The sequence below is a fragment of the Phyllobates terribilis genome, unplaced genomic scaffold, assembly GCF_046119375.1.
Source record: "Phyllobates terribilis strain yellow unplaced genomic scaffold, ASM4611937v1 Scaffold_9__5_contigs__length_417890890, whole genome shotgun sequence".
NCBI classification, from domain to species: Eukaryota; Metazoa; Chordata; class Amphibia; order Anura; family Dendrobatidae; genus Phyllobates; species Phyllobates terribilis.
The window spans coordinates 132,241,865-132,255,605 of NW_027362769.1; the positions used below are offsets into that span (position 1 = coordinate 132,241,865).

General features: G+C 42.5%; 1 protein-coding gene across 1 annotated transcript in view; it reads right to left on the reverse strand.

Annotated features, from left to right (window-relative positions):
* The window catches only part of LOC141161753 (sodium channel protein type 2 subunit alpha-like), a 231,400-nt gene that overhangs the window by 53,171 nt on the left and 164,488 nt on the right, over positions 1–13,741 (reverse strand). The window contains exons 13-15 of the mRNA XM_073647026.1: positions 11,433–11,565; positions 7,168–7,409; positions 3,647–3,820 (exon numbers count right to left, since the gene is read on the reverse strand). Coding sequence (XP_073503127.1) covers positions 3,647–3,820; positions 7,168–7,409; positions 11,433–11,565 — 549 coding nt within the window. The remainder of the gene's footprint in view (positions 1–3,646; positions 3,821–7,167; positions 7,410–11,432; positions 11,566–13,741) is intronic.

The window sequence follows — 13,741 nt, forward strand, 5'->3', positions numbered from 1 at the left end:
TTCAAGGGCTAAGCAAAAAAGAAAAAAAAAGGCAACAGAAGTCAAATTGGAAAGGAAGAACAGAAAAATACAGAGGAATTAACCTACATATTTCATTAATGATTTCTACTATCATGCTATCAATAAATAATATTAGAACTTGTGAAAAAAAATCAATATATATATAGCTACTGTGTGAATCCACAAAAGTACTAACAGTAGCACTGGCCACAAGAATATTTTTCAGTACATTATGGCTTGTATTATTTTAGATTTTTAATGAACCCGGAACATAAAATTAACGCTTTTTATAGTCAACCCTTAAAGAGAATCTGTCACCAGATTTTTGGTACCCGATCTGAGAGCAGCATGATGTAGGTGTAGGGACCCTGATTCCAGCGATGTGTCACTTACTTACTGGCTGCTGCAGTTTTGATTAAAAACTGGTTTATCTGCTACAGATCTAGCAGTTCTCTGAATGATGAGCCCTGTATAACCCTGCCCACACCACTGATTGGCAGCTTTCTGTGTATACTGTGCATAGGCAGAAAGCTGCCAATCAGTGGTGGGGGTGTGGTTAGACTATCTGGCAGCAGACCTAATAGTTCTCTAGTCATAATATTCTGTTGATAAAACAGTGATTTTATAAAAGCTGCTTAGTGCAGTAAGTGACACATTGCTGGAATCAGGGTCTCTGTATGTACATTATGATGCTCTTAGATTAGGTAGCAAATATCTGGTGACAAATATACTTTAAAGGACCACTCCATCGATCCTATTGGATATTGCTTTATGTAAAATCATACAATAAACTACTGAAAACATGGAGTCGAAAGTTCACCAATAAAATGTCATAGATTTTTATTAGATTATAACAGGAAGTCAAACATATACATATATATAATATATAATATACATACATACATACATACATGCAAATACTAAATCAATAGCAAATAGATTCAGGTACTAGTGGCATCTAGTCCATAATATTGTCCATAATATTGGGGCAGGAAGAGTACATCACATGGAAATATAGTACTCTAGAGTGCTAGTGCTTAGATAATAATAGCCTTAAAGGCACATGGTGAATGCAAGTGAATTGAAAAAAACTGAAAAATGACAAATCCATATGTAGCAGTCATTAATATATGTCAATATGGCCTGGGTTATAACAGTGCCACCTTTTGCTTTGATGACTGCTTTGTACACTCTGTGCATTCTCTTGATAAGCTTCAAAGAGTGTGCAACAGTCATCAAAGCAAAAGGTGGCTACTTTGAAGAACCTAGAATATAAGACATATTTTCAGTTGTTTCACACTTTTTTGTTAAGTATATAATTCCACATGTGTTAATTCATAGTTTTGATGCCTTCAGTGTGAATGTACAATTTTCAAAGTCATGAAAATACAGAAACATCTTTAAATGAGAAGGTGTGTCCAAACTTTTGGTCTGTACTGTATATATATATATATATATATATATATATATATATATATGTGTATAATATAATTACCTTGTAATGTCTTCACGTCCTGTTCCGTCCAGTTGTGTCCAGATCCCAGAATTCCAAACGGCGGAAGTTCGTCGACCGCCTTATTGGGACACCCAAGTGATGGGTGTCTTAATATGGAAACCGCTGGTAGTGCCAGCCTCTTGTGCGGTACCAGCAGCGGAGCACTGTTGCGAACACGCCGTACACGCCGCCGCTGGGATCAGCTGAATGATTCACTGACCGCCGCCATCTTTGTACAGGAGGAGTGCATGTGCAGTTTTAATGTGACGCCGCTATCTGCCTGCACAAAGATGGCGGCGATCTGATTTACTGGCGCAGGCGCAGAGAATCATTCGGCTGATCCCGGCGGTGTTCTCAAATGAGAGAACACATGAGGGAAGAAGACAGCACAGGGGTGGAGAGAGAGCAGACAAGGGGGAGAGCACATGGGGTACACAGGTCAAAGAAGAGATCACATGAGAGGAGAAGACAGCAGATGGGGGAGAGAGAAAGCGCACAGGGGGAGAGAGACAGAGCACAGGGGGGAGACAGCTCAAACGGGACAGCACATGAGGGGAGAACGCAGCACCGGAAGGAGAGAGACAGCAGACAAGGGGGAGAGCACATGGGGTAGACAGGTCAAAGAAGAGATCACATGAGAGAAGTCAGCAGATGGGGGAGAGAGAAAGCGCACAGGGGGGAGAGAGACAGAGCACAGCGGGGAGACAGCTCAAACGGGACAGCACATGAGGGGAGAACGCAGCACAGGAAGGAGAGAGACAGCAGACAAGGGGGAGAGCACATGGGGTACACAGGTCAAAGAAGAGATCACATGAGAGAAGTCAGCAGATGGGGGAGAGAGAAAGTGCACAGGGGGGAGAGAGACAGAGCACAGGGGGGAGACAGCTCAAACGGGACAGCACATGAGGGGAGAACGCAGCACAGGAAGGAGAGAGACAGCAGACAAGGGGGAGAACACATGGGGTAGACAGGTCAAAGAAGAGATCACATGAGAGAAGTCAGCAGATGGGGGAGAGAGAAAGCGCACAGGGGGGAGAGAGACAGAGCACAGCGGGGAGACAGCTCAAACGGGACAGCACATGAGGGGAGAACGCAGCACAGGAAGGAGAGAGACAGCAGACAAGGGGGAGAGCACATGGGGTAGACAGGTCAAAGAAGAGATCACATGAGAGAAGTCAGCAGATGGGGGAGAGAGAAAGCGCACAGGGGGGAGAGAGACAGAGCACAGCGGGGAGACAGCTCAAACGGGACAGCACATGAGGGGAGAACGCAGCACAGGAAGGAGAGAGACAGCAGACAAGGGGGAGAACACATGGGGTACACAGGTCAAAGAAGAGAGCACAGACGGGAGAAGACAGCAGATGGGGGAGAGAGAAAGCGCACAGGGGGGAGAGAGACAGAGCACAGGGGGGAGACAGCTCAAACGGGACAGCACATGAGGGGAGAACGCAGCACAGGAAGGAGAGAGACAGCAGACAAGGGGGAGAACACATGGGGTACACAGGTCAAAGAAGAGAGCACAGACGGGAGAAGACAGCAGATGGGGGAGAGAGAAAGCGCACAGGGGGGAGAGAGCTCAAACGGGATAGCACATGAGGGGAGAACACAGCACAGGAAGGAGAGAGACAGCAGACAAGGGGGAGAGCACATGGGGTAGACAGAAGAAGAGAGCACAGATGGGAGAAGTCAGCACATGGGGAAAAAAGAGAGTGGATAGGTGGGTGAGCACATGGGCGGGAGAGATTCTCAACGGTGCAAAGCCTGCCCCCATGGTGACGTTACCGCCCTCCCAATGTGATAGCATCGGGCCTCCATCTAGTATATATATATATTTGCCTTCCTGTTATAATCTAATAAAAATCTATGACATTTTATTGGTGAACTTTCGACTCCATGTTTTCAGTAGTTTATTCCATGTTGGGAGAGTCCATTTTAGTAACCTTATTGGTCCTCCTATTAGAGGCATAGGGCCCTTGACATATTTTGAATGTAATATGTTTTCTGTACTGATGATATTATTTCATCACTGATAACTAGTGTGGGTAAGTCGCCTGTGTAATTCTTTTCTGGGTTTAGTGTTTCTTTAAGACTGTGTATAAAACAGAATGGGTACAAATAAACCACATACATCCAAAAACCACATTATATTACCAGTCTAAAGGATCGAAGAACACTGAAACTTCCTCCTGATTCAAGTCCAAGTTCTAATATACTAAGACCCACAATAAGTCCGTCAAATATATTCCAGCCTTCCTGGAAATAATAGTAAGGATGTAGTGCAATCAGCTTAAGTACCATTTCTGATGTAAAAATTCCTGTAAAAACCTGGAAAAACAGAAGAATTGTTTTCAGTTGGGAATTATTGCGTGTTATTTACGCTATAGCTATAAAAAGGAACCAAAAACACATTACACGTGTACAATGCTCTTTTTTAGAACTTGTTCATACAGGATTCATATGCTGCAGGTTTATCGTGTCTATTTTGCTGCACATATTCACCATGGATTTCACTCAATTGCAATTAATATCCAAACTGCACAATTTATGTTACTACTCCAAATGTGCTACTTTGGCTGAAATATGTCGTATTGCAAAATATAAACCTGCTGCCATGTACAGTAGTCCTCCATATTCATGAACTCTGTGTAAGCCCGCCCTCACCACTGATTGGCAGCTTTATGCCTATGAACAGTACACACTGAAAGCTGCTAATCAGTGATGTGGGAGGGGTTATTCTGAGAACTGGTAGGTAATTTTATCAAAACTGCAGCAAGCAGCCCAGTAAGTGATACATTGCTGGAATTAGGGTCTCGGTCTCTACATCTTGCTGTTTTCAGATATTTAGCAAAAACCTTGTGACAGATTCCCTTCTGGCCATTTTTTCCTGCATATCCTACAAGCAAATTTCATGAGTGCTGTAAAAGACTAAGGCAATAAAGGCCCTTTCTGGTATTGGACTCCTTGGCACTGCACTAATGCTGAAGGGTCATATTATATCTCTTAATACTTTTGCATTTGTTGTTTCAGCGTATAACTGAACAAAAATACTAAGAAACAGACAAATGGAAAACAAAAGGTAGCAAAACAGTACTGTAACAATAATGTAATAAAAATGGTCTATGTTACAATTGATATAAAAAGTCTACAAACCCCAGTTAACATGCCAGGGATTCGTCATGTTAAAAATATCAATAGAACCACTTCAGAACTTTTCTCACCTTCAATGTCACTCATAATTTGCAGACTTCAATGGGAAAACAAAATTAAATCTTTTTGAGTGGAAAAAGAAAAATAAAGAACTAAAATAATGCGGTTACATTAATTTGCACACCCTTAAACTAATACTTTGTTGAAGTACCTTCTGAATTTATCATAGCATACAGTCTTTTTTTGGGTAGGAGTCTATCAACATGGTACTTAAAGAATTGGCAATCTTTGCCTCCTCTTCCATGCAATAGCGCTCCAAATCTGTCAGATTGCGAGGTCATCTCCTGTGTACAGCACCCTCTTCAGGTCAATCAATAGATTTTCACTTGGATTCAAGTCTGGGCTCTGACTGGGCCATTCCAAAACTTAGATCTTCTTCCGGCAAAATTATTATTTTGTTGATTTTTTTGGCGGTATGCTTTAGGCCATTGTAGTGCTGAAAGTAGAAATTCCCCTACATCATCAGATTTTGAGCAGAGGCTTGAAGGTTTTGTTGTAAAATTGACTGATATTTGGAACTGTTCATAATCCCTCCATCTGTACTAAAGCCCCAGTTCTAGCTGATGAAAAACAGCCCCAAAGCACAATGCTTCCTCCACCATGCTTCACTGTGGGTATGGTGTTCTTTGGTAAAGCACGGCTCTGTGACAAACATGCGTTTTGGAATTATGGCCATAAAGGTCAATCTTGATCTCATCAGACCAGAATATGTTTCCCCACATTTCTTTTATCAGACTTGATGCATGTTTTAGAAAAACCTATCTGGGTTTGGATGTTTTTCTTTGTAAAAAAAGTCTTTTGTCTTGCCCCCCGGCCCCATAGGCCAGACATGAATAATATGGGAGATCGTTGTCGCATGCATTACACAAGCAATACCTGTCAGAAATTTCTTTAGCTCCTTTAATGTTATGGAAAACTCCTGGAATCCTCCCTGACCAATTTTCTTCTTGTCTTTTCATCAATTAGTTAGGGACAACCAAATCTAGGTAATGTCACTGTTGTGTAAAATTTAAGTCATTTTTTGATGACTGTCTTCATAGTGTTCCATGGTATATCTAATGCCTTTGATTTTTTTGTAGTCTTCTTCTGACTATAACTCTTAACAATGAGATCCCTCTGCTGTGTTATAAGCTGTTTACGGACCATGGTTTTTCAGTAAAATGCAACTAAGAAAATGTCAGTAAAATCCTTCTACAACAGCTTAACTTTATATGGGGTTAATCAAAATTCCTGATTGCGAAAGTATTCACCACACTTGGCATTTTTCGTGTTTTTCCCCCTCACAACCTGGAATTTCATTGTATTTTTTGAGGGTTTGCATTAGTTAATGTAAAGAACATGTCTACAACGGTGAACATTTGGTTTTCTTTTTATTGTGAAGCAAACAACAAATAGGACAAAATAACTGTAAACTTAATTGTGCATAACTATTCACCTCCCTAAAGTCAGTACTTTGTAGATCCTCCTTTGGCAGTGATTACAACTGCAAGTAACTTTGGATAAGTTTCTATGAGCTTTCCACATCTTGCTACTGGGATTTTTGCCCATTCCTCAAAGCAAAACAGTTCCAGGTCCTTCAAGTTCGATGGTTTCCTCTGGTGAACAGTAATCTTCAAGTCTGACCACAGATTCTCAATTGGATTAAGGTCTGGGCTTTGACTATGCCACTCCAAAACATTTACACGTTTCACCTTAAACCACTCGAGTGTTGCTTTAGCAGTATACTTTCAATCATTGTCTTGCTGGATGGTGAACCTCTGACCCAGTGATTACTTGTTTGCAGATCTTCATAGTGTTGTTTGGTTAGTGGTGCCTCTTGCTTAATGGTGTTGCAGCCTCTGTGGCCTTTCAGAAATGGTGTGTATATACTAACAGGCCACGTGACACTTAGATTGCACACAGGTGGACTTTCTTTCACTAAGCATGTGACTTATAAAGGTAATTGCTTGCATCAGAAATTCTTAGGGGCTTCATCACAAAAGAGGTGAATACATATGCAAATGTCAATTTGTAGTTATTTGATCCCATAAATTTAATTTATGCCTATAGTTTCTCACTTCACCAACTTAGACTATTAATGCTGATGAATTACACACAATTCGGAGTATAAAAATATTTAAACACAGGTTGTAATGTAACAAAATAGGTAAACATCCGGGGAAGTGAGGGGGGGTGAACACTTTAGCAAGCCACTGTATGTTTAACTCTGAAACACTGCAGCATTTCAGAAAAGACCATAGCTTAATCATCGCCGGACGGGGAGGGGAGAAGCCACAGGTGACCCGCCTGTATGTCTAGTCTCCCGTGTGGCTGGGTCCCTGGTGGCTATTAAACTATGGGAGAAATTTTATCAAGGGTGTGTAGACTTTTTATAACCAATGTCCATGAACAGCTTGAGTTTTATTTCATATTTTCTTCTTGCTGACCTTATGCTATTTTAGCACCAAGCAAAAATGTCAACCCACCTGATTTCCGACACTAAGAACAGTTTGAAAATCTTTTGACATGTTGGCATGCTCCATGGACATGAAAATAGTGTTAAGAACAATGCAGATTGTGATAATGAGGTCTGCAAATGGGTCCATTATAATGAGCTTCACAGTGTCTGTAAACCTCAGCCACAGATCGCAGCAATCCCAGATTAAAATGCATTTAGCAAATTTGTACCATCGTGGAGAACACTTCTTTTGTCTTGATTCTTCAAGTTCTGAAAGTATAACAGATCACATTTTATTTTTTTTTATTTCGATTTTATGAATATTTCAGATCCACTTTTTTTTTTCAATTTCACTTGTCATGTTATCTCACAGCAAGTGAATGTATTACCTACAGAGACATACTGCTAACAGTGGCAGATCACACAGCTACTATGGGGTCCATGTGCTGAGTTGACTGCAGATTTGTGAATCCTTACAGTGCGGACAGTGCACGCAATCAGGATTCTCCAGTGCTGGTGTCGAGATTGGGCGGACGTGTGACCCCAAGAATGTGATTTACAAACATGCAGTTGACGCGTCCCCTGGGCCGTGTGTGTAGGGGAATACCCGGAACCGAGTCTCTGTGTAACGCTGGGGATAGTAGTCTCCGTGGCGGTGACCCGGTCCCGTGGCTCAGGGCGGTCAAACCAGTGGCAGTCTATTTATGTGTTTTTTGTGATACTTAAATGTCCGACTACGCCACCCGTGGATTGCGGTCACTGAGAACCGCCGCTGCGGGCAGACCGTTGAGGCTGATGTTGTTTGCGCAGCAGGGGGTAGTATAACTCCCCACGGGAGGAGTATAGCCTCAGGGCAGTGAGCGCAGATGATGGGAGTGATGGTGCGCGGGAGCAGCAGTAATGACTCAGAGTTCAGTGATGTAGTTCAGGGTCTTTACTCACAGTTTTACACTCCAAGCCACTTCTGCAGATTATGGCTGCCCACGTTGCGCTGTGCTCACCAGGTGAGGGGCTTGGCCAACTCCCAGGTAACTTTGGAGTGCTTTTCAGGACCCCCTTCGTGTGTCCTTTCTCTGGCCTGTCATACCCCACAATTGACCACGTTTCTGTCCAGCTGCCTCGGGCCTTGGCGGGCAAACGTATGTTCCGTTTCCCTGGGTCCTATATGGTGCCTTCCTAAGGGGTGTAGTGAGGGGCCGTGCATGTAAAATGCCACGGCCTCCGGTTACTAGCTGAGGGTAGTTGCTCTCCTCCACTAGATGAGGGATCCGGTTCCCTTTCCTTGGCCTGACCCCCCTACTCTGGTAGCGGCAGGCGTGCGGTGGCGGCTGGCCTGTCCGCACCCCTGGGGTCCCTTCAGTCTTCTCTTAGAGCTTCCTCCATTCTTCTTCCTTCCTTCTCCTTCCGTTTCTTCCCTCCAGGCCCAGGCCTTAAGACTTGGCCTGCCTGCGGAGCAGAGCCCCTGCAGAGCCTCTGCTCCCTCTGCTCTTCTCTCCTTCTTCTCTCTGACTCAACTCTCTAAGATGGTGCCCACCATATATACTCCTCTATACAGTGCACCCTGGATCTACTCTCCCCACCCACATACTACCAGGTTCCCCCTTTCTAGGTGTTCCCTCCCCCATCTCCAGCCAGGGACAGGGACAGTTGTGCTCACACCCGGGAGCATTGTCGCCCTGCCCCCCGGAAATGTGGTGTAGTGCATGTGGGTGTTAGGGTCCAGAGCCATACTCCATCCTTACCTGGAAGTGAGATATCACACCCCTGGGTGAGATGCAATACCTCTGTAGCGACCGAACCCTTGGGGCGCTACACAGTCACATGCCGACTAGACATGCACGGCCAGGAGCCTGTTTAATTACCAGTATCATGTAAAACTCTGAGCATCTATGAATTAATAGTGGAGCTTCCTGAAATGTTTTATACGACCATCCAAAGTCATTTGGAAAAATATCTAAAACATACCTGAAAACTATAATCACATGGAGGGAATTGTGTAAAAATGGCACCAAAGCAGCACAGAAACAAAAATGTATGTTTTTTCAAATTCTTTTATGTTAAAAAGGAAAACAGCATCCCTATATGCTTATAATAATACTTAAAAGAAGTATAAAATAATGTTTGTCATGTTTTTTAAAGGTTGTCCAATCCTTTAGCTAGAACATCACTATCAGATTAGTGGGAGTCCGACACGTGGCACTCCTACCAATGAGCTGCTTTGGTGGCTGGAGGTAAACAGTGTATGCAGCTGAGATACTACAACTTCTTACATTGTGCAGTGGCTGCTCCTACTCATTTCAATGGGAGATGAGCTGAAGTACCTGACAATGCCACCACACAGTGTATGGAGCTGTGTTCCGGCTCTGTATACAGTTTATTTTCTGCCACTGCAAACTTGTAAGCAGCTGATTGGGGTTGGGATTGGTAGTTGGGGCACCAAGTGTCAGACCTCCATCAATATCTAAGTCCTTAAAATTGTTTCTTACCTTTATACACTACCGTTCAAAAGTTTGGGATCACCCAGACAATTTTGTGTTTTCCATGAAAACTCATACTTTTATTTATCAAATGAGTTGCAAAGTGATTAGAAAATATAGTCCAGACATTGACAAGGTTAGAAATAATGATTTTTATTAGAATGAATAATTTTCTCCTTCAAACTTTGCTTTCGTCAAAGAATGCTCCTTTGCAGCAATTCCAGCATTGCAGACCTTTGGCATTCTAGCAGTTAATTTTCTGAGGTAATCTTGAGAAATTTCCCCCCATGCTTCCTGAAGCCCCTCCCACAAGTTGGATTGGCTTGATGGGCACTTTTTGCGTACCATACGGTCAAGCTGCTCCCACAACAGCTCAATGGGGTTGAGAACTGGTGACTGCGCTGGCCACTCCATTACAGATAGAATACCAGCTGCCTGCTTCTTCCCTAAATAGTTAGTGCATAATTTGGAGGTGTGCGTTGGGTTATTGTCCTGTTGTAGGATGAAATTGGCTCCAATCAAGCGCTGTCCACAGGGTATGGCAAGGCGTTGCAAAATGGAGTGATAGCCTTCCTTATTCAAAATCCCATTTACCTTGTACAAATCTCCCACTTTACCAGCACCAAAGCAACCCCAGTCCATCACATTACCTCCACCATGCTTGACAGATGGTGTCAGGCACTCTTCCAACATCTTTTCAGTTTTTCTGCGTCTCACAAATGTTCTTCTGTGTGATCCAAACACCTCAAACTTTGATTCATCTGTCCATAAAACTTTTTTCCAATCTTCCTCTGTCCAATATCTGTGTTCTTTTGCTCATATTAATCTTTTCTTTTTATTAGCCAGTCTCAGATATGGCTTTTTCTTTGCCACTTTGCCCTGAAGGCCAGTATCCCGGAGTCGCCTCTTCACTGTAGACGTTGACACTGGCGTTTTGAGTGTACTATTTAATAAAGCTGCCAGTTGAGGAGTTGTGAGGCAACAAGACTCTAATGTACTTGTCTTGTTGTTCAGTTGTGCAGCGGGGCTTCCCACTTCTCTTTCTACTCTGGTTAGAGCCTGTTTGTGCTCTCCTCTGAAGGGAGTAATACACACCATTGTGGGAAATCTTCAGTTTCTTGGCAATTTCTCGCATGGAATAGCCTTCATTTCTAAGAACAAGAATAGACTGTCGAGGTTCACATGAAAGTTCTCTTTTTCTGGCCATTTTGACAGTTTCATAGAACAAACAAATGTAATGCTCCAGATTCTCAACTAGCTCAAAGGAAGGTCAATTTTATAGCTTCTCAAATCAGCCAAACCGTTTTCAGCTGGGCTAACATACTTGTGCAAGGGTTTTCTAGGGTTCTCTAAACATCCGTTAGCCTTCTTACACAGTTAGCAAACACAATGTACCATTAAAACATTGGAGTGGTGGTTGTTGGAAATGGGCCTCTATACACCTATGTAGATATTGCAATAAAAACAAGACGTTTGCAGCTACAATAGTCATTTACCACATTAAAAATGTATAGAGTGGATTTCTGCTTCATTTGATGTTTGCTTCATTGAAAAAAATGCGCTTTTCTTTCAAAAATAATGAAATTTGTAAATGACCCCAAACTTTTGAACGGTAGTGTATATTCCAAGAATGGTGAAGTGAGTTCCACTAATACGAGTTATTATCTAATTGACTTCTACAGACTACTTTTTCTGTGCACTACTTTTTATACACGAGGCACTGGAACGTTTTTAGATAAAACAACGCCGAAAACATGTAGCAAAATGTCACTGTCTATAAATGAAAATGGAAATGGAAAAAGAAGCCATGTCCTACCTTCCATTGTAGTTGTTAGAACAGTAGCAATGCTTTGAGCCCTTTGTCTGTCAGATAGATTGTCCATCATATCCACTGAGATTTTGTATGAACTTGGTCGCCTTTTATTAACCTCTGTTTCTGTTGTAGTGCCCTAGAAACCATCAAGAAGCCTTTAAACATGTTTAAAACAAAGAAAAACTATAAAAATGATCAATCTTTTGAGTTCATGGCTCCTCAAAACCCCAACCTTTGCCTGCACATTTTCTTTGCAATGGTTGCTACAGGTGGAAAGTATAGAGCAGGAAGAACAGAGACAGGCGGTGGACCAGGGAAATGTTGGGACAGGAGCGGCGGGGGCTCAGTAAGACAAGTGACACTTATTTTATTATTATACAGCATTCTGAGAGTCTTTTGAAATAAAATATAATATATTTAAATAAATATATATACATATAGTAGGGATTCACCCTGTCATGTAGGCACTAGAGTTCACACAAACACCGGATTCTTGTGTCAGATGGCAATTCATGTCTTGCTTCAGGCTCAGTGGGCTCACTGGTGACTCAGACATGGCTGAGATAAGTCCCAGTTCGGTCACACAAAATGGCTATAGTCCACAACAACCAGTGGTACCTGCAGCTTGGTATGCAAGACTTGTGCAGTCTCCTGTCAGAGAGATTCCGGTTGCTCTCTCTGCAGCTCCAACACAAGTCCACTCTGCTCAGCTCCCTCAGCTGACTGCCTCCAGTGAACACATGGCCTGGTTCTAGTCATAGCTAGTCAGGAGAACCTAATCAGTACCTCTAGTGCTAGGATTTAACCGTGTCCTACCATACACAGTATATATATATTTGGACAGAGACAACATTTTTCTAATTTTGGTTCTAGACATTACCACAATGAATTTTAAACAAAACAATTCAGATGCAGTTGAAGTTCAGACTTTCAGCTTTCATTTGAGGGTATCCACATTAAAATTGGATGAAGGGTTTAGGAGTTTCAGCTCCTTAACATGTGCCACCCTGTTTTTAAAGGGACCAAAAGTAATTGGACCGATTAAATAATTGTAAATAAAATGTTCATTTCTAGTACTTGGTTGAAAACCCTTTGTTGGCAATGACTGCCTGAAGTCTTGAGCTCATGGACATCACCAGACGCTGTGTTTCCTCCTTTTTGATGCTCTGCCAGGCCTTCACTGCGGTGGTTTTCAGTTGCTGTTTGTTTGTGGGCCTTTCTGTCTGAAGTTTAGTCTTTAACAAGTGAAATGCATGCTCAATTGGGTTGAGATCAGGTGACTGACTTGGCCATTCAAGAATATTCCACTTCTTTGCTTTAATAAACTCCTGGGTTGCTTTGGCTTTATGTTTTGGGTCATTGTCCATCTGTAGTATGAAACGACGACCAATCAGTTTGGCTGCATTTGGCTGGATCTGAGCACACAGTATGGCTCTGAATACATCAGAATTTATTCAGCTTCTTCTGTCCTGTGTCACATCATCAATAAACACTAGTGACCCAGTGCCACTGGCAGCCATGCATGCCCAAGCCATCACACTGCCTCCACCGTGTTTTACAGATGATGTGGTATGCTTTGGATCATGAGCTGTACCACGCCTTCGCCATACTTTTCTCTTTCCATCATTCTGGTAGAGGTTGATCTTGGATTCATCTGTCCAAAGAATGTTCTTCCAGAACTGTGCTGGCTTTTTTAGATGTTTTTTAGCAAAGTCCAGTCTAGCCTTTTTATTCTTGATGCTTATGAGTGGCTTGCACCGTTCAGTGAACCCTCTGTATTTATTTTCATGCAGTCTTCTCTTAATGGTAGATTTGGATATTGATACGCCTACCTCCAGGAGAGTGTTGTTCACTTGGTTGGCTGTTGTGAAGGTGTTTCTCTTCACCATGGAGATTATTCTGCCATCATCCACCACTGTTGTCTTCCGTGGGTGCCCAGGTTTTTTTGCATTGATGAGTTCACCAGTGCTTTCTTTTTTTCTCAGGATGTACCAAACTGTAGATTTTGCCACTCCTAATATAGTAGCAATTTCTCAGATGGGTTTTTTCTGTTTTTGCAGCTTAAGGATGGCTTGTTTCACCTGCATGTAGAGCTCCTTTGACCGCATGTTTACTTCACAGCAAAACCTTCCAAATGCAAGCACCACACCTCAAATCAACTCCAGGCCTTTTATCTGCTTAATTGAGAATGACATAACGAAGGGATTGCCCACATCTGTCCATGAAATAGCCTTGGGGTCAATTGTCCAATTACTTTTGGTCCCTTTAGAAAACAGGATGGCACATGTTAAGGAGCTGAAACTCCTAAACCC